This window comes from Neofelis nebulosa, chromosome 18 (assembly GCF_028018385.1).
Source record: "Neofelis nebulosa isolate mNeoNeb1 chromosome 18, mNeoNeb1.pri, whole genome shotgun sequence".
NCBI lineage: Eukaryota > Metazoa > Chordata > Mammalia > Carnivora > Felidae > Neofelis > Neofelis nebulosa.
Genome location: NC_080799.1, coordinates 29,829,061 through 29,851,529, shown reverse-complemented (window position 1 = coordinate 29,851,529; position 22,469 = coordinate 29,829,061). Strand labels below are relative to the sequence as shown.

General features: G+C 42.5%; 1 protein-coding gene across 7 annotated transcripts in view; it reads left to right on the top strand.

Moving 5' to 3' along the window:
- IQCK (IQ motif containing K) overlaps positions 1 to 22,469 on the top strand; it is a 126,754-nt gene that overhangs the window by 72,732 nt on the left and 31,553 nt on the right. For 5 of the 7 annotated variants that reach the window (XM_058709838.1, XM_058709839.1, XM_058709835.1 and 2 more), the window contains one exon: positions 14,645 to 14,756. In XM_058709838.1, the coding sequence (XP_058565821.1) occupies positions 14,645 to 14,756 (112 nt within the window). Of the gene's footprint in view, positions 1 to 14,644; positions 14,757 to 20,768; positions 20,835 to 22,469 lie in introns of those variants that run through there. The other 2 variants (XM_058709837.1, XM_058709834.1) reach the window with 2 other exon arrangements.

The window sequence follows — 22,469 nt, the reverse complement described above, 5'->3', positions numbered from 1 at the left end:
TGAGAGAAAGAGCCAGAGTGCGAGCAAGGGAGGGACAGGGTGGGGAGGGACAGAGAGAGAGGGAGACACAGAATCTGAAGCAGGCTCTGGGCTCTGAGCTGTCAGTACAGAGCCCAACGCAGAGCTTGAACTTGTGAACTGTGAGATTGTGACCTGAGCTGAAGTTGGACACCACTGAGTGAGCCACCCAGGCGGTACCTTATAGTTTATATATAACAAGTACTTTATTTTTTTTATTTTTTTATTTTTTATAACAAGTACTTTAAAGTTAAATGTGGAGCTCTCCATTCTTGTCCTACTCTAAACCTGTTTCCCAGATAAAACCACTGTTAACAATTTGGTGTGTGTCCCAGATAAAACCACTGTTAACAATTTGGTGTGTGTCTTTTTAGTGTTTTTCTTTTGTACATGTCAACATTTATGTATATTTATTGTGTTTTTTATAAATATGGGCACACACTCTACATCCTGAGTCCTGCCTTTCTTTTAGCATTGAGGATAGCTTTCCACATCAGCACACGTAGATCTATTCTGAGCATTTGTATTTGTGGGGGTTTTTAATGTTAATTTTTGAGAGAGAGAGTACAAGCAGATGTGGGGCAGAGAGAAAAGAGAACAAAAGATCTGAAGAGGACTCTGCACTTACAGCAGTGAGCCTGATGTGGGCCTCGAACTTATGAACCTGTGAGGTCATGACCTGACCCAAAGTCAGATGCTCAACCGATTGAGTCACCCAGGTGCCCGCTGAGCATTTGTATTTGAAGGAAAACACACTGTTCATGTAGTTGGAAGGTACGAATTTGGCCAATTTCACATTCAAGATATTCCCAACCCAAAGTGAGCCCTGAAGTGGCAGGACCTGAGGAAAACCTGAGGAGTGGGTGTTGATTTATATTTCATCAGCCAGCCCAACAATTAGTGACTTAAGGGCCAGCCTTTTTCCTTCTGCTTTTTTGTGACTGTTGCCTTACCCAGATTGTTAGTCAGCTTTACAGCTTTCTTGACTTCCTCTTCCTCCTTTCCAGAAGGGGGGTGTCTCCCGGTGCAGCTGTTCAGGGCAGGGGTGGGGGGTGATTTCCTCTCTTTGTGTGCGTCATTAGCCATCTCTCTGGCTTTCTTCTGGGGACAGCCACCCAACCAGGTGAGCCAGTGTCATTTAAAGCAGCGCTTCCATTCTCAGGCAGAGGGTGGTTGTGGTTTCTGGGTGACTCCAGGGTCCGCTTCTGGGTGAAGTCCGGGGTGACCTGGGTAGCCCAGGTGAAGAGGGATGGCGTCTGGCACAGAGACAGTGGCCGACAACTTGGTGCGTGTCCCATTTTCTTTGTAAAGGATATGCTGCCTAGAACTCCTATTCAAGACAATTCTTTTTCTAATACTTGGCAATTTTCTAGGCTAACTCGAAGGCAGTCTAATAGCATAAAGGTTAAGCAGGCATGCTCTGCAATTAGATCAATTCATTCACTGATATTCACTCACTAGTGTTTATTGAGTACCTGCTATGGGGCAGGCAGGCGTTGGTCTAGATGCTGGGAGTACTGCAGGGAATAAGACCAAGTCCCTGCCCTCATGGAACTGGCATTCTTGCCATAGACTATACAGATAAAAATAAATACATAATATAATGTCAAGAAGTGTGTCAGCTAGCTATTGTCACAATAATGCTGCTTAACAAACCACCCCAAAACTCAGTGGCTCACAACATACATTTATTTCCTACTCACATGCCAGCAGACCAGCCAGATTTCAGCTGTTCCAAATTGTGTTTGGCTACGCTTGGCTCTAGGCTGTTGGGTTCTATGTAGTTTTGTCCAGGGTCTGTCATTCTTCTGAGATCAGCAGCTGCCAAGGCCATGTTCTTTTTACATCAGAGATCAAAAGCTCTCAAAGGGGTGAGGAAAAACACACACAAGTCTTAAGGCCTAGTCTGGGACGTGCCACTTCCCCACTCATTCCAGTAGCCTAAGCAAGTCACATGGCCAAGACCAACATCAATGAAGCTGAGAAGAGAGGCATTCTCTCACTTAGTTTCCATCAGGCCAGCATCCACAATGACTCCCCTGTGATCCCCACCTCCTGGTATTCTCATTTCTGAAGCATCCCTTCCCACAACTATACCAGGGTTGATATGTGTAACCAATAGAATATGGCAGAAAGAATGGCATGCCACTTCCAAGATTAGGTTATAAATGACATTGCAGCCTTGGTATCTCTCTCTCTCTCTCTCTCTCTCTCTCTCTCTCTCTCTCTCTCTCTCTCTCTCTGTCTTGGATCATTCACTCTGGGAGAAGCCAGCTGCCATGTCACAAGCAGCTCTATAGAGACACCCACATACAAGAACTGAGACGTCCACCCAATAGGTACATGAATGAACCATCTTAGAAGCAGCTCCTCCAGCCCCACCAAACCTTCAGGTGACTACAGGCCCAGCTAACATCCTAGATGTAACCTTGTGAGAGACCTTGAGCCAGAACCACCCAGCTGAGCCTCACCTGGGTTCCTGAGCCTCAGAAGCTGTGTGAGATAAGTGTTCATTGACATTGTGAGCTGCCAAATTTTGGGAGGTCACTTACTATGCAGCAGGGGAAACGAACACAATAATGCAGGCCGCTGTAGAGAAACCAAATTGTAGGAGGTTAGAAGTAGAAGCAGGAAAACTATTGTAATATCCACATCCCTGCTACTCAAATTGGGGTCTGAGGACCAGTGGGGTCATCGTCACATGACAAATGGTTGGCAGTGCAGAATCTAGGCCCCACCCCATGCCTCTAGAATCAGAATCTGTATCTTAACAAGATTCCCAGGTGACTCTTTGCATACGAAAGTTTGAGAGGAAGAGCTGTAGGGGACAGCCTGAGTAGTTGGAGTGCCATGATATGGGTTTGAATCCTGGCTCATCAACCCTGTGACCTTTAATAAGGTCACATTTTCCCAAGCCTCAGTTTTCTTTCCTGTAAAATGGGGATAATAATAGTGCTGCCTTCACAGAGTTATATGTGAGGGTATAAATGAAATGGTGTATGTTAAGTGCTTAGCATAGTGCCTAACACATGGTTAGGGTTTCCTGTTAGTTCCTTATTGACTTGGTCTCATCAATGCATTTTCTTCCCTAATATTCCTGATCATTTCCTGATAGTTTGCCTTAATGTTTTTTCCAGTTTATTTATTTATTTATTTTTGAGAGAGAGACTGAGAGCACAAGCAAGGGAGGGGCAGAGAGAGAGAGAGAAACACACAGAAGCTTCCAGGCTCCACGCCATCAGTACAGAGCCTGATGCAGGGCTTGAACCCACGAACCATGAGATCATGACCTGAGCCAAAGTCAGATGCTTAACTGACTGAGCCACCCAGGTGCCCCAACCTTAATTTTTTTTTTTAATTCCCTGTCAAAGAAAATCCTGTTTTGCAAAATGTCCTTTAGCTTGTCAGAAAGACCTCTGTCTGTGCCCAGCATGGTTCCAGTGATACCCCAGAATGAAGGCACCTGATTTCCACTGTCATTTCCCAAGCCCAGTTCTCAGGGCAATTTTCAGGGCCACCAGGCAGGCCAAAATAGGCCACAGCACTATTAATAGTGAGTTTAGCCTGCTTGGGGCCTAGCTTCCCAGGCCAGTCTCTTCCCCTTCCCCCTGCCTCGTCCTGTGGTTGTTTAAATATACTCTGGGTTATTTCTGCAAGTGGATTTTCCTTAATATGCTCAGAAAATGCTATGCCATGCTATGTCTGTGGCCAGACAGTCTGCAACTCCTGCCCCCCTCTTTATTTGCTGAGTCGCAACGCATCCCAAATACGTGGTGAAAACTGATAAGCCAAATTCTGGGGGTGTTGTGATGAATAAATGACGGAACTACGTATTGGTGGGACTGGATTCATAATCTGCAGGGCCTAGTGTAAAATAAAAACACAGGGCCCTTGGTTCAAAGTTTTAAGAATTTCTAGATGGTGACAACAAGGGTGTGAAAACAATGTAAGGCCCTTCTAAGCACAGGGCCTGTGTGACTGTACAGGGTGCCTGTGAAGCCAGCCCTATGTATTAGTTGCATCTGATACACCCAATACTCTGCCTGGTGGTTAGTACTGGCCAAAATTACAACTTTTCCAGAGTGTTTCTCTTTAAAAGGCTAATCAATTTCCCTTCAAGGCAAAGTATGTGGGTAAATTGTACAGCTGTAATATAAGCCCTCCTGCTGCTCAGTCTTAGTGACTTAAACCACAGCAGTTGATTCTTGTTCACAGTCCTCTGGGTTAACTGGGTAGTTCTTCTGCTGATTTCTCCTCTACTCACTCACATGGCTGCATTCGGTTGGTGCATTTAATGGTGAATGCTGCATTCAGGACCTTCAACTGTGTGTGGGATGTCCCCACATGGCTCCCCACTGGGGCTCTGAGTCTGGCACTCCAACCTCATCTGTACCACTTTCAGCATGCACCCTTTGGCCATGATGGACCTCTCCAGCAGCTCTGTGGTATTCTTGGCCTAGATGACCTCCTGGGCTGGGCTGGAAGGTCCCAGGCACATGTCTGGGGCTCTTCAGTTCTCTTCCACATGGCCTGTCATCCTCCAGTGGGCCAGACCAGTTTCCTTACATTATGGAAAGAACATTCTAGAAATGGAAGCTTCAAGCCTTCTTGAGGCCCAGACTCTGAAACTTGCACAGCAGCTCTTCAGTTACCTTCTATTGGTCAAAGCAAGTCATGAGGCTCACCTAGATTCGAAAGAGGGGGGATAGGGGCACCTGGGCGGCTCAGTCGGTTGAGCACCCAACTTCGGCTCAGGTCATGATCTCACGGTTCATGGGTTCAAGCCCTGCATCAGGCTCTGTGCTGACAGCTCAGAGCCTGGAGCCTGCTTCAGATTCTTTGTCTCCTTCTCGCTCTCTGCCCCTCCCCCACTCGTGCTCTGTCTCTCTCTGTCTCTCAAAAATAAATAAATGTTAAAAAAAATTAAAAAAAAAAAAAAGAAAGAGGGGGGCTAGACTCCCCTGCTTAATGAGAAGAGTGGTACAGTTTTCCAAGAGGCAGGGATCCAGGGAGCTGGGATTCACTAGGGGAACAGTGCAACAGTTCTCATACAGTAGTCTACATCAGAATGATCTGGAAAGCCTTCTAAACACAGATTGCTGGGCCTCAACTCCAGAGTATCAGAGTCAGTAGGATTGCAACAGGGCCTGAGCACTTACATTTCAAACTAGCTCTCAAGAGATGTTGAAGCTGCTAGTTTAAGGACCCCACTTTGAGAGTCACTGGTGGAGGGGTGAAGTGTCCACAATTTTGAGCAGTGGCTCTCAACCTTGACTGCACATTAGATACATCTGGGCAGCCATAACTATATAAATGTCAGTTACGGGTATCAATGGTGAGAAGAAGATCAAAGCATTGTGCAATAACATGGTCTTTGACATCATTCACTTGGCTGTAATTCATAAATCATTGGAAAGTTCATCGAATCCCTTAAATACTTTTGCAACTTAATAATTCCCTGATTATTTGGGTAAACAAGTACCAAGGAAAGTTGGATGAACTTTATCTCAACTGTCATCCCCGAGCTGTTGGGGGAAATTCCGCTTTTTCCAAGTATATACTGCAATATGATATTATTGTTCAAGGAACTTTAGTATAAAAAATAGGTGTGGCTTCCTAGGAGAAGGCCTTTCTAGAATTGCACTGAAAAGACTACCCCACCAAAAAGCAGTTGCTGTTCATGAGTCATACAGATCCTGTCTCCTGACCACACACTAATAGCCTGAGCAGTCCTTCTTGACTCTGATTTTAAGAATTTGAATAATCAACATGGCATTGTGTAAGAACTGAGATAAAAATCTGCAGGTCTTAAAGCAGATGTCAGTCTCAACATTAAGTTCATTCTTCATATATTCTTTGGTTAGAGCAGTTTCAAACTCTTCAGATCATTAGAATCACCGGGGGTTCTTGCTAAACACACATGTTGGTTCCACCTCACATGCAATGAATCAGAGCCTACAAGGCAAGAGCCTGAGATTCTGTTTTTTTCATGTTTATTTATTGGGGCGGGGGAGGTGCACAGAGAGAGAATCCCAAGCCTCTGACACAGGGCTCAAACTCATGAACTGTGAGATCATGACCTGAGCTGAAATCAAGAGTCAGATGCTTAACCAACTGAGCCACCCAGGAGCCCCTGTGAGATTCCACTTTTAACAAGTGCCCTAAGTGACCTCAATATCATCAGGTAAATTTAGAGAATTGTCTTAAAGGAATAATGTGTGTGCAATACATACAGAAAAATGGAAGGGTAACCAAGGGAAGCTTGGGGCTACAATTCTTTTTTTTTTTTTTATGTTTATTTTTGAGAGACAGAGAGGTGGAGTGCAAGCGGGGGAGGGGCAGAGAGAGGGAGACACAGAATCCAAAGCAGGCTCCAGACTGCTGTGAGATCATGACCTAAGCCAAAGATGATTGGACGTTCAACCAACTGAGCCACCCAGGCACCCCTGGGGGCTACAATTCTAATGCCCACTTAAGGATAAGAGCAGGGGCTGACAAACTATAGCCTGTGGACCAACTCTGGACCACTCTTTAAATTTAAAAAAAAATTTTTTTTTTAAGTTTATTCATTTTTGAGACAGAGAGAGACAGAGCATGAACGGGGGAGGGTCAGAGAGAGAGGGAGACACAGAATTGGAAGCAGGCTCCAGGCTCTGAGCCATCAGCCCAGAGCCCGACGCGGGGCTCGAACTCACGGACCGCAAGATCGTGACCTGAGCCGAAGTCGGACGCTCAACTGACTGAGCCACCCAGGCGCCCCTGGACCACTCTTTAAATAAAGTTTACTAGGACGCAGCCATGCCCATTTTAAAAAATACATATTGGGTATGATTGTTTTTGTGCTATAATGACAGAGTCATTGGGACAGACACTATATGGCCCATAAAGCCAAAAATATTGGGGCGCCTGAGTGGCTCAGTGGTTAAGTGTCTGACTTCAGCTCAAGTCATGATCTCACGGCTTGTGAGCCCTGTGTTGGGCCCTGTGCTGACAGCTCAGAGCCGGGAGCCTGATTCAGGTTCTGTGTCTCCCTCTCTCTTCCTCCCCCACTGGCTCTCTCTATCTCTCTCTCTCAAAAATGAATAAACATTAAAAAAAAATAAAAAATAATATTTACTATCTGATGTTTAAAAAAACCTGTATTGACTCCTGCGTAAAAAACATGACCTCAGACCTGGAAATGGAACTAGGGCCCTCAGTGACTATGAGCTTATAATAAAAAATAAACCAACAAGGAATGGAGGCGGGGGAAGGGGGGGCAGCCAGTAAGTACAACCAACTGGAGAATCCAAGGCCTCAAGGGTGGCAATTTGAGGCTGTGAAATAAGTACGTTTAAGATGATTATAGAAATATACTAAAAATTTTTTAAAGAATATAAGCCTTGCTAAATAGGGGAGTAAGAAAAAAAAGGATCAGATTTGAAAAAGAACTAAGTACAACCTCTAGAAATGAAAACAATTTAGGGACACCTAGGTGGCTCAGTTGGTTGAGCATCCAACTTTAGCTCAGGTCATGATTTCATGTTTCATGGGTTCGAGCTCCACATTGGGCTCTGTGCTGACAGTGCGGAGCCTGCTTCAGATCCTCTGTCCCCACCTCTGTCTGCCCCTTCCCCACTCACACACACTCTCTGTCTCTCATAAATAAATAAACATTAAAAAAAGTTAAAAAAAAAAAAAAAGAAAACAATTTAGCAAACAGGCTAAAGCCATGCTTCTCAAACTCCAGTAAGTTTCAGAATCACCTGGAGAGTTTGTTAAACATAGATTCCTGGCCCCTCTCTATTCAGTTCTGACTTCATAGGTCTTAGGTGGAACCCATGAATTTGCATGTCTAATGAGCTCAAGTAATGCCAATGGTGCTGATCCGTGGACCATATTTTGGGTGTGCATTAAATAGTAGGCAGACACAGCTGGAGGAGTAATTACTATTCAGAGAGAGATCTGGGAGAAAGAAGGCAGCAGGGAAATACAGTGGGAAATTGGGGAAAGCAGTTGAGACAAGAAGGTCAAACATAAGTCTAATAGAAATTGCAGAGGGTGACAACAGAATGAGTGGGTGAGAGGCAGTGTTGATAGGGCTCTTTGGGTGAGAATATCCCAAAGTTGAAGAAACATGAATCCCGAACTAGATACATGAGGACAGAATCACAGCAAAATGCTACCTGGTGAAACTGGAATGCCACAAGCAAGGAGGAAGTCTTAAAACTGTTTTGAAAGAAGGATTGCCTACAAAGGAAGAACAATGAGACTGATCAAGATTACTGATCAGGGGCGCTGGGTGGCTCAGTCAGTTAAGCGTCCAACTTCAGTCAGGTCGTGATCTCGTGGTTCATGAGTTCATGCCCTGTGCTGACAGCTCAGAGCCTGGAGCCTGCTTTGGATTCTGTGTCTCCCTCTCTCTCTCTCTGCCCCACTCCCACTTATGCTCTCTCTTTCTCTAAAAACGAATAAACATTAAAAAACAATTAAAAGATTACTGATCAGCAGGAGTTGGTTAAGCATTCGACTATTGGTTTCAGTTCAGGTGTGGATCTCATGATTTTGTGAGTCTGAGCCCTGCATTGGCTCTGTGCTAACAGCATGAAGTCTGCTTGGGATTCTCTTTCTCTCCTTCTTTCTCTGCCCCTCCCCTGCTCACACTATGTCTCTCTCAAAATAAATAAATAAACTTAAAAAAAAATTACTGATCAGCAGTAGCACATGCCAGAAAACGGTGAAGTGTGTTCTAATCCTATGGGAAAGTAACATTCAACAGAGAATTATATTAAATTAATTATTTAATAATAGATTTATTATTTACTAAATTATCATTTTATTAATCAACTTATTATTAATCAATTTACTAAATTATCATTCAAGAGCAATGGCTAAATACATTTTCAAACACATCTCTTACTGGAGGAACTACTAAATGATGTACTTGAGTTAGAAGGAAATTGAATCCACAAGGAAGGAGTGGGAGCAGAATGCAAGAAACAATAGTGAATGAGGAAGCTGCTACATCTAAATAGACATTGACTATTTTATACACACACACACACACACACACACACATACGTACACTTATGTACATATACTGCATGTGCATATATACATATATACACATATGTATACATATATACACACAACACACACATATACACACACCAGTGGGGGAATAAATGAGGGTAAACTAAAATACTGGACAACAGTCATGAAAGATGAGAGTGGGACGTTAAAGTCTTCTAAAGTCCTGTAAGTGCTTCAGGGGAGGTTGGACAGACTCATTTTTTACTTTAAGTTGCTTATTACATTATAATGACATATTCAAAAAATATATAATATGAACTAACAAATCAGTGGAAGGGGAAAAATGGAATACAAAAATCTAATTCAGGGGTGCCTGGCTGGCTCAGTGGTAGAGTGTGCGGCTCTTGATCTCGGGTTTGTAGGTTCCAGCCCCATGTTAGGTGTAGAGATTACTTAAAAAAATAAAATCTTAAAAGAAAAAAAAAAAGAAAATCCAATGCAATAGAAAGCAGGAAAGGAAAACACAAACGTAAAAGCATGATAAATAAAAATATTTGGTGAATTAGATTAATAAAATATTACTGATCACAATAAGTGTAAATAGAGTAAACTCTGATTTTTCAGATTGGATTAAAAAGAAATCTGCCTCTATGCTAGAGGTACAGGTAACACAAAATGACCCAGAATAGTTGAAAGACCCAGAATATACGGCACAAATACCAACCAAAAGGAAAGTGATCTTGCATTCTTAACATCAGATAAAATAGACTTTGAAAGAAAAAAACATTTTCAGAGATAAAGTGGGTCCTTAATGATAAGAGAATATCTGGTATTTTCTATTGGATTAGACTTTTTAAAATGTTATTCACAACCCACTAAAGTGAATTTACTACTCGCTAAAGTGCTGAACCCACTGTTTAAAAAATATTTTTCTAGGAGCGCCTGGTTGGCTCAGTAAGTTGAATGTCCAACTCTTGATTTTGGGTCTGGTCAAGATCCCAGGGTTGTGGGATTGAGCTCCACATCAGGCTCCACACTTAGTGTGGAACCTGCTTAAGATTCTCTCTCTCTCTCTCTCTCTCTCTCTCTCTCTCTCTCTCTTTCTTCCTCTGCCCCCTCCCCTGCTTGCACACTCTCTCTCTTAAAAAATTAAAAAAGTATATATTTCTCTAGAACACATTTCTGCTCCTCCCTGAAAGCCCCCAGCAACTTCTAAGAGGCATACTATCTTAGTACGGATGAATGTCTGGGACACTTCCACAATACCAGGAAATATGTTATATCTACAGGTTTTTATAATTTGTTCCTAAAAACAATATGGAAGACTCATAACTACCAGAATGAGAAACCAACTTTTGTTTCATTTTGCCAAAGATCTGAGAAGAAATAAAGAAGAAATGAGGAAATGAAGCTTACCTGAAGAGAGAAATTGGAACGTATGAGAGAGTTGGGAACTGTGAATATTTCATTAGGTATTTGCAAGAGAATTTGCAAATATATATTTCCTTCTTGTTGAAATCCACTTTTCCCAGGTATAAAATCCTTCAGTATTATCGTTAGTACATCAAGTCATGGCAAGGATGTGGTAAGGACCTTCTGAGGTGTCTCACACCCAGTTGGAGGCTGACTCTTGCCAGCACGACTCAAGTGCTGACCGTTGTGTTGTTTCTCCAGCATCTTTCCAGGAACTGTACTATACTGAAAATTTCTTCCTCCAAAGCAACTAGAAAAACCCCAAGGAATCCTCCAGAGAAAATAGGCGTTGCTATGTTATTGTCTGTTTTGCCAAGAAGCAAAGAAAACAACTGAGCTAAGAGGAATTCAGAAGTATGAAGGGTAATTTCCAAGTCCCAGCCATAGGGCCCCTCTCTTCTTCCCTGGCTGCGGTCACCATCCTACGGCCCTGATATCTCTCTACTGGTTGAGTAATGCCTACAGTTATATAATTGTAAGATCATTTATGTATTCAATAAACTGTAAGCCCTTGGGAAGAGACCTCACTTCCAATTTTATGAATCACTGGCTCTTCAGCCAGTTGGCTCCGTGTCCTACCAGCGGTTGTAGGATGCAACCCCAGAGCTGAACTCAGATTATTCTTACTACTTTATTAGTTGATGTAAGAAATTGCTAAAACAGGGAGGGCTTACTATGGACCAGACAATATCTCATCTTGTTTTCACACCAGTGCAATGAAGGAAATATGTATACTTTCTCCATTTTACAGGAGAGGAAATTGAGGCTCAGACAGTTTAAGTAACTTGCTCATAGGTTCCTCAGCTTTGCAGAGCTGAATTTGCAGAGCTGAGATTCAACTTCAGTCTTTCCGATAGAGAGTTGGATTTCTTAGCCAATATGGTGTCCTGTTTTGGCTTTCATCAGAGTAATAGATAATTAGGAGAATTTGATTGGTTCACGGGCATTTTTTAAAAAATTCACATCCACTTAATGGAGTTTTCTTTCTTGGCTTACCCAAAGTCAAGTACACAATAATGTGTGTATTACTCGGTGTGCGTATCTTGGAAGAGCAGATGGACTCCATGTGGTAATTTAAACAAGTAAAAGTAGGAAGCCACTCGTAAAGGAGACTTCTTTTTTTAAAATCAATGAAACTGTTGATGTGTTAAACATTACACTGCACTCTACGGTATTTGCTGATTGGCACAGCCACTGCCGTTTAAATTGATTCCGTAATCATGACTATAATGACCGGATTAGCCCTGTTCAATGGGTGCATGCTTTCCCCAGGGCTCACAAAAGCCTTCTCTGGGGATCCAGGCTTTCCTGGTAATGAGAGGTTAACTAACAAGGCTGCCATGCTCCACTTTAGTAAATAGCAGTCCTTGCTTTCCAAATGAAGGGAATCAAGAAAAACATCAAGGGTCTCTGGCCAGACAGAGGAAAATCACCCTAAACTGGTCAGCAGAATCCTGAGAACATCTGTAGCCTTCTGGAATGATGAAGGAAATGGTGTTTCTGTTTGTTAAATATTAAGGTAATTGAGAGTTCAGGGGATTGTCGGGGAAATTCATCAGTTATTCTTAAGTTAAAGAACTCTTGTTTGCCTCTCAGCAGCCTGTTAATTTAAAATTTAAACACTTGTATTTCTAAAACAATATATGCTCTTTGTAAACATCCCCAACAATCCAATCCAGAAAAATATGGAGTAAAAAGCTAAAGCTCCCTCCCCCATTTTACTTCCTTCCTAGAGGAACCCACACTCTCTGACTTCTTCCAAACTATACAAATACATCAGTTATACAGAAAGAATTTGACTACAATAAAATGTAGTCAACTTGCTGATTATAATTAGTGTTAACCTTTTTTTAGTGGTTCAGAAGATCTTTCATCTTTATTAGCATTATGCGTATTAGTTGTCATGGTGCAGAAATGTGGGGGTTTCTGCGTGCTTGGATCCAGATAAACAGAAGTTCCTGGAAAAGATGTGGATAACCTCCTTTTTAGCTACCCATGAGGGTTTGAGTTTGCTTAGCCTACAGAACAGAGATGTTGAAGGTACCTAATCTTTTGAACATAAGACTTTAGGAAACACTAAAAACATTGGTTTGTAATTTAAAAGATTTGGGGAGGGGCGCCTGGGTGGCTCAGTCAGTTAAGCGGCTGGCTTCGGCTCAGGTCATGATCTCGCGGTCTGTGAGTTCGAGCCCCGCGTTGGGCTCTGTGCTGACAGCTCAGAGCCTGGAGCCTGTTTCGGATTCTGTGTCTCCCTGTCTCTGACCCTCCCCCGCTCATGCTCTGTCTCTCTCTGTCTCAAAAATAAATAAACGTTAAAAAAAATTTTTTTTTTAAAAATACACATTTATAGATAATTTGTATATTTTCTTTTTCTTTAAACAAGAGTAGCTGCCATTTAGAAGTTCAGAAGAAAACAGTCTTTTTTATCTTGGGGGAAAAAAATCACTTGAGTAGTTTTCTTAAGATAACTAAGGCACCCCATGCTCTGAGAAATGAAGTAATAGGAAGGACTTTATTTTTCTTGAGTTTGTTAAGGCCATTTCTCCAAATGCCTCTTGGTGAGTAGCTCTCTGATGTGCATGGGATCAGTCTGCATAAAGAACCAAGGATCTTTCTGGAAGGGAAGGGACTGAGATCATCCTGACCCCAACATTGCTCTCTAAGGTTCCTAGTTATAAAAAGCCATGTGAGGCTTCTAGAGGACAACAGGACCCTTTGGAAACTCATCCAGGAAGCCTATATCCCAATGACCAGAGCAGGAAGTTTCAAGATGCAGTGTTTGTTTGAAAAAGCAGGAGGGTGGGCCCTGGCTTTGTGACATGATCACAGTAAGGCAGAATTGGACCACCATGACACTCTACCCACTCTCTCTCCATGACTAACTCTAGTTTATGCTTCAAAACTCACTCCAGGAGTCATCTCCTCCATGACCTGTTTCCTGACTGCTCCAGGCTGAGCTCAGTTCCCCTTCTGTATTCCCTTGTACTCACTGATATCCTTATTCTTACCACACCTTGGTGATCTTATTCCTGTACTCTATGTCTCCTACTAGATTCTCAGCCCCTCAAGAGCAGCTGGAAATCTCAAAACCATTTCCTAGATCTGTGACTCAGCAAGCTGCTTCAATTGAGTTTCCTCATCCGTAAAATGGGCATAATCATTCTTGCCTCATTGGGTTGTTTTGATGGTTACATCTTGTAAAAGACTTAAACAATGCCTGGGACCTAAGTGCTCAATAAATATGAGCTACAGAATAATAAAATTAAAACTTAATTAAAATTATCATCAGTAATCTGTTTATTGCCAAGGTATAGCACAAAGCCCAGTATGCAGTAGACGCTTAGTCAATTGGTATTAAACTAATACATTGACTGTGATTCCTCTAGAACCGATATACTGGCCACCAGTTGTGTGTGATTATTGAGCACTTGGAATGTGTTTAGCCCACATTGGGCTGTGATGTCACTGTAAAATACACACTAGATGTTGAAGACTGTATGGAAAACGGAGAGTAAAATATTTCATAAATAATTTTTGTATTGATTACATGTTGAAATAATATTTTAGATCTTTGAGGTTAAATAAAATATATTCTTTTTTTAAGTTTATTTATTTTGGGAGAGACAGGGAGTGCGAGTCGGGGAGAGGCAGAGAGAGAGGGAGAGAGAATCCCAAGCAGGCTCTGCCACTGTCAGCGCAGAGCCCAACATGGGGCTCGAACCCACGAATGGTGAGATTATGACCTGAGCTGAAATCAAGAGTTGGACACTTAACCTGAGCCACCCAGATGCCCCAAAATAAAATATGTTCTTAAAAATAATCTCACTAACTTATTTTCACTTTTTAAAATGGAACTGCAAGGAAATGTAAAATTTCACATGAGGCTACTTTGTATTTCTGCTGAAGAGCACAGATCTAGAATGTTCTCAACCTACCATTAGTATAGCAAATCTTCACACAACGTTATTTACACTCAAATACTACATAAGCTGTAGGAGTTTAGGTAAATCCTTTAAAACACTGATTCACTTAGAACCTAAAGCATATCCAGTTGGTTTGTAAAGGATTTTCCATGCAGAGTTAACAAGCTAATGTATAGAAGTTGTAGGAAAGAAACTAAAGCTTTGTGGGCATTTTCCAGGTTCGGTGTGATCCTGAGATTCAAGAATTGCGTCAGTGGCAGAAGAAACTGCGTGAAGACAAACACATTCACCAGCGAGTCAAGATTTTCTGGGCCAAACAAGAACAGAAAGGTTAGTTGTTTGATTCACAGTCCTTAGTTTATTTAGGAAAAGCCTGAGTCTTAGCCCAGGCTCAGAAAGAAGCCCTCTGGGTTCTTATGGGGTCCTTGTGTCTGCAGGGAACTCAGTCTGTGTGGGGGGGAAGTGGCTGCATATTAAGATTCTGCTCTAGAATGCCAGAGGTGATGTGATATAATTTATATGGCTATTTGCCTCACTCAGGGACAAATTCAGGGTCATCTTATGTCTGCATGTCTTTTTTGTTCAAGCTATAAGACATCAAGGATAACCCCTCATTTTGGAAATACAGTGTCCATCAGTGTGACGGGTGGTTTTTTTTTTTTAAGTTATTGATTGTGTGTCTGAACTGAAATGATGCTTTATGCTTGTTCTCTCCCCTTTTGTGAGAAATTAAACACACACACACATTTGTGTGCACACACACACACACACACACACACACACAGAACAAAGAATAGCAGCACCATTTCGTCCTATTTACTTTCCACATTTTTTGTTATAAAACTTTAATTTACTATTTATTTACAATAGGAAAATTAGAAAAACAACAACCAAGGGACACCTGGCTGGCCCAGTCAGTAAAGTCTGCGACTCTTAATCTCGGTTGAGGTTGAGTGCAAGCCCCATGTGGGTCTAGAATTGACTTAATGTATTTTTATCAAAATATTTTTTTATTTTTTATTATTTTTATTATACATTATATATATATATTTTATTTTAAAGAAAGTAAAAAAGAAAAACAACAGCCAAAAAAGGGAAAAAAACAGAAATCCCACCACTGTTAATATTTTGGTGTATATCCTGCTGTACTTTTTCTGGTACAAACAGGTACAAATGAGTATCTATAGATATTTTGTTAAAAATAGGATTTTACATCGTTATAATCTGTCACTGAACATATTCAGAACATCATTCTGGTCAACAACTAAAGAGCAGCATCATGAAGTTTAACAGGTGCATGGTATGGATTTAGTATCATTTATTCAACCAACAATATGGAAGGAGATTTGTGATATATAATCAAGTGGAAAAAATAGCAGAACCGTAAGTTTTCATCCATATATTAAAAATATATACATGGAAACACAGAGACGTCTAAACAGCCTGGAAGAATACATTAATGATACATGATACCTTTAGGATTTGTACGAGGTAGGGAGAGGTGCACTGTTGGAATCTTTAAAAAAAATTTTTTTTATTTTAGAGAGAGAGAGAGCATGAGCTAGGGAGAGAGGCAGAGGGAGGGATAGTGAGAGAGAAAGAATCCCAAGCAGGCTCCATGCTCACCATGGAGCTGAATGTGGGGCTCAATCCCATGACCCTGTGATCACGATCTGAGCCAAAATCAAGAGTCAGATGCTCAATTGACTGAGCCATCTAGACGCCCCTGGAACCTTTTATTTTTAAAAAAAAATTTTTTTTTTAACGTTTTATTTATTTTTGAGACAGGGAGAGACAGAGCATGAACAGGGGAGGGTCAGAGAGAGGGAGACACAGAATCCGAAACAGGCTCCAGGCCCCGAGCTGTCAGCACAGAGCCCGACGCGGGGCTCGAACTCACGGACCGCGAGATCATGACCCGAGCTGAAGTTGGCTGCTCAACCGACTGAGCCACCCAGGCGCCCTGGAACCTTTTAAATAAATACATAATACTTTACCATTTATGAAAAAATAACCCTACTCACCTCAGCAGGCTACAGGCCATCCATATTTTGAGTCCTCTCAACTCAACTCCGCATCCAGCCTGTCCCCTGTCACTAGGCTATAGTCCCTCCAGACTTTTCCGTCCTTTCCATATGCCAATACCTCCCTCACCCAGAGGACACTGTACTTTCTTTCTTTTTTTTTTCTGCCAGGTAACCCATCCTCAGCTGCTTCTCATCTTCCAGGCCTCCTTGAAATAGTATTTATTGAACACTCTCAACATGGTGGGGTCTAAACAAAAGCTTTCTCTTCTCCCCAGAAACTGTCTTCAATTCTGCCTTCTTGAATCTGTCTTTCCAGTCCCTTCATGGCATATTGGGTGGATTCCATGTCTTTTCTGTATGCTGTAATTTCAGAAAGCCCAGTCTAGTTTAAATTTCAATCTCACATCCCATTTAAATCTTACCCAACCCCCTCCGCCCTTCATCAGTGGGGGTGGGAGTAGGGGAAAGAACTATTAGATCTTTCACACTTCCACACTTTTCTTGTCAGAATCCCTTTCTCCTCTAGTGGGACGGGTGGGAAGGAGGGAGATACAGATCACTGTCTGTTGTGATCCTCTTTTGGCTGCCACTGCTTCTCCGGCTAAGGCTACCATTTGTGTCCTTTGGGCAGGCATCTCCATGCTGACTCTCTGACTCCTGTATTTCATATGCGTTCTTCCTGGGGGGAAACAACAGGTGGCAGAACACCCCTGTGGGGATCTGGATCCGTCTCTGCCTCTTCCACCACCACCCCAGATCTCACCTCTGCCAGTCCACTCCCAGCCTTTTGCTGTTGGGGATCTCCTTACCTAGTGGCCAGCCCTCTTGGTTGAGGCATCAGGAGGATAGTTCAACTTGCCTCCCAGTGTCCACCTGACTCACTCTCATGGGTGGACATGCAGACCTCTCCATGGTCCTCCTTCTCTCTGCCCCAGTGTGTCTACCCAGGTCACACTGAACCTTCTCAGACAGGCAAGGGGGATGATCTGTATGTCAATCTGCCCTTAAAGCAAATGTTCAAGTAAATACTGAGATACCCTCAATTTAAAAAAAAAAAATAATGTTTTATTTATTTTTGAGAGAGTGAGAGAGAGACAGAGTGTGGGCAGGAGAGGGGAAGAGAGAGGGAGTCACAGAATCCGAAGCAGGCTCAAGGCTCTGAGCTGTCAGCACAGAGTCTGATGCAGAGCTCAAACTCATGAACCACAAGATCCTGACCTGAGCTGATGTGAGACGCTTAACCGACTGAGCCACCCAGGCACCCCACCCTCAACCTTTTTGAGGTGTTCTCTTGGCTCTTCCCTTCCCTGGATTAGGGTTTGGCTTGGGGGAAGCACCCACTCTTATCTAGCAGAGGAGAAAAAAAGCCCAGCACTTTTTAGACCAGCAATTCTCAATCTTTTTGGACTGTGACTCAGTAAGAAATAGCTTTATATTATAATCTAGTACATGCCCTCCTGTTCTATTGAGGTTTTGTTTTTTATTTTTATTTTTTTTAATGCTAGACATGACCAACTAAATGAATTATATGGCCCACTAATGTGTCTTTACCCATGCTTTGAGATATACTGCATTGGTCCACTACTCCACAGCTCCTAAATATCTTCTCTCCCTTCCCTTCCCAGAGCCATCTACTTAGGTGGTGGTTGGGCACCTTCTTCATAGACAATGGTTCTCAATACTGGCTGCGCGTTTGAATCACCTTGGGAGCTTTCTAAAAATACCAGTGCCATTGACAGAAAATCCTAGAAGTAATGAGCATTCTTAGTGTCCAGATATTGGTTTCTAAGTACACTTTACTCTAAACAGAATTAAGTTTCTTGGAGAAATGGGGATGCCTAGGTGGCTCGGTCGATTAAGTGTCAGACCCTTGGTTTCGGCTCAGGTCACGATCTCACCGTTTGTGAGTTTGAGCCCCGAGACTGACAGTGGAGAGCCTGCTCGGGATTCTCTCTCTCTCCGTCTCTCTCTGCCCCTCCCCTGCTGGTGCTTTCTCTGTCTCTCAAAATAAATAAACTTAAAAAAAAAAGTTTCTTGGAAAAATGACTGATCACAAGCCTGGGGCAAGGAAAGTAGATCAGCCTAGAACATCTTATGCCAGAAAATAAAGATGGGGACATGGGAAAAGAATATAGGCTATAGCTTGATGGGAGTCTCACTGAGCAAATCTGGGACAGTTAAGTGTCAAAATTAATAGGACAGTAATGAATTATAACTCCTTGACAAATGAGGGAGATGAGGAAGCTTTTCCTTACATTAGAATACCAACTAATACACAGAGAAAGTATAATGAAATTAGGGGCACATGGGTGGCTCAGTTGGTTAAGCATCCCACTTCAGTGTAGGTCATGATCTCACAATTGGTGAGTTCAAGCTCCACATCAGGCTCTGTGCTGACATCACAGAGCCTGCTTGGGATTCTCTCTCTCCCTCTCTCTGTACCCCCCCCTCAAAATAAATAAATAAACTTAAAAACAAGAAAGTCTAATGAAATTAAAAAGTCACCATCTTGTAACCATATTAGTAAATAATTATCTCAGGCAAAAATCATCAGTACTTGCTAAAACCATTGTGTGAAAGTTTGATGAGGAATATGATATTTAGAATTCCAAAATATCCCTCTGCAAATTAGTCATTAAACAAAGGGGAAAATGCTAACGTGGCATTAGAGAAACCTGGCAGACCCACCTTCACCAAGTGTTGAGAATTAATATCACCAATATTGGGACAAGCTGATATAACGTGCCTCCTGGTATGATGTACCAAGGACCCACAACATATATGCTTATGCACTATCCCTGTCAAAATGCATAACTTGAATCTAATCATGGGGAAACATCGGACAAACCTAAAAGGAAGGACACACACCAGAATAACTGATTCAGATTCTTAAAAAATGCCAGTGTCAAGAAAGGCCAAGGAAGGAACAAGGAGGCATGACAGCTAAACACAGCACATGATCTTAGATTGGCTCCTGTATGGGAAAAAATTCTATGAAAGACATTATTGAGACAATTAGCAAACTTTGAATATAGTCTTTATATAAATAAATACATGGCACTATCAAAGTTCCTCATTTTGAACAATGTTCTTGGGCTATGTAAGAAGCCTCTTCATTCTTAAGATACATGCTGAAGACTTTAACGATCAGTGGATATGGTATGTAGCTTAACCTCAAATGATTCAGAAAAAAAAGAATGTGTAACATGCATGTATATGTATGCATACATAGAGAGAAAATGGTAATATAAGTATGGCAAAGTATACACAACTGGTGAGCCTGGGGGTTCTTTGGATGATGATAGCCACTTTTCTGTAAATTCAAAATTATTTCAAAATTATCAGTTAAAAAAATTCCAGTGCCTCACCTCCACAGGTTCTCATCCGATGGTTTTGGGATGAGCCCCCAGGCGTGCATGTTAATGCTGTTTCCCAGTTCTAATGGTCAGCCAGAGTTGATACTCTAAGGAGGCACTGGATCTGCAGTTATTTCGTGTTCTCTTTAAAATGGGGAGACTTCGGGGCGCCTGAGTGGCTCAGTTGGTTAAGCAGCCAATTTAGGCTCAGGTCATGATGTCACGGTTCGTGGGTTCAAGCCCCACATCGGGCTCTGTGCTGACAGCTCAGAGCCTGCAGCCTGCTTCAGATTCTGTGTCTCCCTCTCTCTCTGCTCCTCCCCAACTCCTGCTCTGTGACTCTCTCTCAAAATTAAATAAACGTTAAAAAAAATTTTTTTTTTTTTTTTTTTAATTTTTTTTTTTTTTAAATTTTTTTTTTTAACCTTTATTTTTGAGACAGAGAGAGACAGAGCATGAACGGGGGAGGGTCAGAGAGAGGGAGACACAGAATCTGAAACAGGCTCCAGGCTCTGAGCTGTCAGCACAGAGCCCGACGCGGGGCTTGAACTCACGGACCGCGAGATCATGACCTGAGCCGAAGTCAGCCGCTTAACCGACTGAGCCACCCAGGCGCCCCTAAAAAAAAATTTTAATGGGGAGTCCTCAGGGCACCTGGGTGGCTTAGTTGGTTGGGTGTCCAACTCTTGATTTCCACTCAGGTCATGATCCCAGGGTTGTGGGATCAAGCCCCACATCGGGCTCAGCACCTACAGTGGAACCTGCTTGAGATTCTCTTTCTCTCTCTCTCTCTCTCTCTCTCTCTCTCTCTCTCCCCTCCCTCTGCCCCCTCTCCTCAGCTTGCTCTCTCTCTCTCTGTCTCTCTCTAAAGTAATAATTTAAAAATGTGGAGTCCTCTAAGCCTGCATGCCCTGAGCCCCGGGCAAGGGAAGTCCATCTGTTATTTGTTTACTTGGCAGTTACCTGTCTTCCTTGTTAAAGTATAAGCTTCATGAGGACAAAGACCTAACCTAGTACAGCACCTGGCATAAAGTGAGTACCAAATAAGTATTGGTTGAATGAGTGAGTGAATAAATGAATGAATGGGTAGAGTCCTGAGGCTTAAATGAGCCAGCATACAGACAGTGCCTGGTGCAGAGTAAGAGCTCATCAAATTGGCGGTTTTAAAGACTTGCTACCATTTAACCCTTGCTAAGAAGCAGCTTGAGCTGTAAACTGGCAGGACCAGCCCAGGCCTCTCTTCTGTGCACAACTGCCATTTCATTTCACTTCAAAATTGGAAGACAATCAAGGCTGTAATCAGTTTAAAGGTCAAGGAAAGTGCAGCGTGCCTATTTAGTTCTGTTGTTTCTTATTCTTTTGAGTTGATTTGCTGTTGGTTGACAGATTGATTTAGCTTGCTGTGTAGCAGGTAGAGCAGACGGGATTTGATGTGTGTAACCCAGCCAGCAGTGGAGGGGCAGAGTGAAAGCATTAGCATCACCACCACCCGCGCATCTCAGCCACCTGCTGCTCGTGTCCCTTGTGGCCTTTCCAGGGCTCCAGAAGGAGCAGTCCTTTCCAGGCAAGATGGGGTTCAATAAATGCTCCAGTGGGAATTCATGGGTAAAATTTCCACTTACAATTAGACTGTGAAATGGCACTTAGGTAAAAAAAAAAAAAAAAAAAAAAAAAAGCCAGTTCTAAACGCTGTCTCCAGAACTGTGGTTAGCTAAGAAGGAAGTCAGTACAGTGCAATGGGTAAAGGACTGGCTTTTGGAATTGGCCAGACCTGTTCAGAGAGTCCTTTTACTTTTCTCTGTGTGATCCTGATCTAGTTAACTTCCTTAAGCCTCAGTTTTCCCATGTACAAAATGGGACTAATGACAGTACCTGTCTCATATGGCTGTTAAAAGGTTACAGGACTTGATTTTTAGAATAAGTGCTGGCACATCATTCCCATAAAGGCTGGTTACTGTCACAATTTTAGTATAATTAAAATATCTGTGTGCTTTTAAACAATTCTGTTGGTTTACTCCACTAGACTCTAAGTGCCATAGGGTTCCCTGGAGGGGACTCTTTCTCTTACTCATGGTGCCTCCAGCCTAGCACAGAGCCTGGCATAGAGCATGCAGTCTACACATACAGGGTGGACAGAGCTCTGGGCTTCATTTTACAAACGAATTAGTAGACGCCCAAGAAAGTTGAGAGACTTGTCCAAGGGCACACTGCCAAAGGAGGGCCTAGGGCCGGGGCCCAAGCGTTCCCTTTTTCTGTCCACTTTTCTAACACATATCTGAGGAAAGACACAGAGAGTTAAGATGCTCCCTTGGATTCTACTGTCAGAGCCAAATTCCCTCAGGAATCCTCCTGAACGTGACATCCTGCTTATCTTATTTCTCATGACCTGGACTTTCTGGGCTTTGGGTTCCTGCTGTTTGTGTTGACTGAAGCCTCTAAGTCAGAGCTGAATTGCTAGGAGCAGCACACAGACTGCTCACCAGGGGAAGTAGAACTCCTTGTTTCCTCCAGGTGTCCCTGAGTGGAATCGTTTCTTTTTGTTTGTTTTAATTTTTTTTTAATGTTTTGTTTTTGTTTTTGTTTTTGTTTTTGAGAGAGAGAGAGAGAGAGACAGAGTGCAAGTAGGGAAGGGGCAGAGAGAGAGGGAGACACAGAATCTG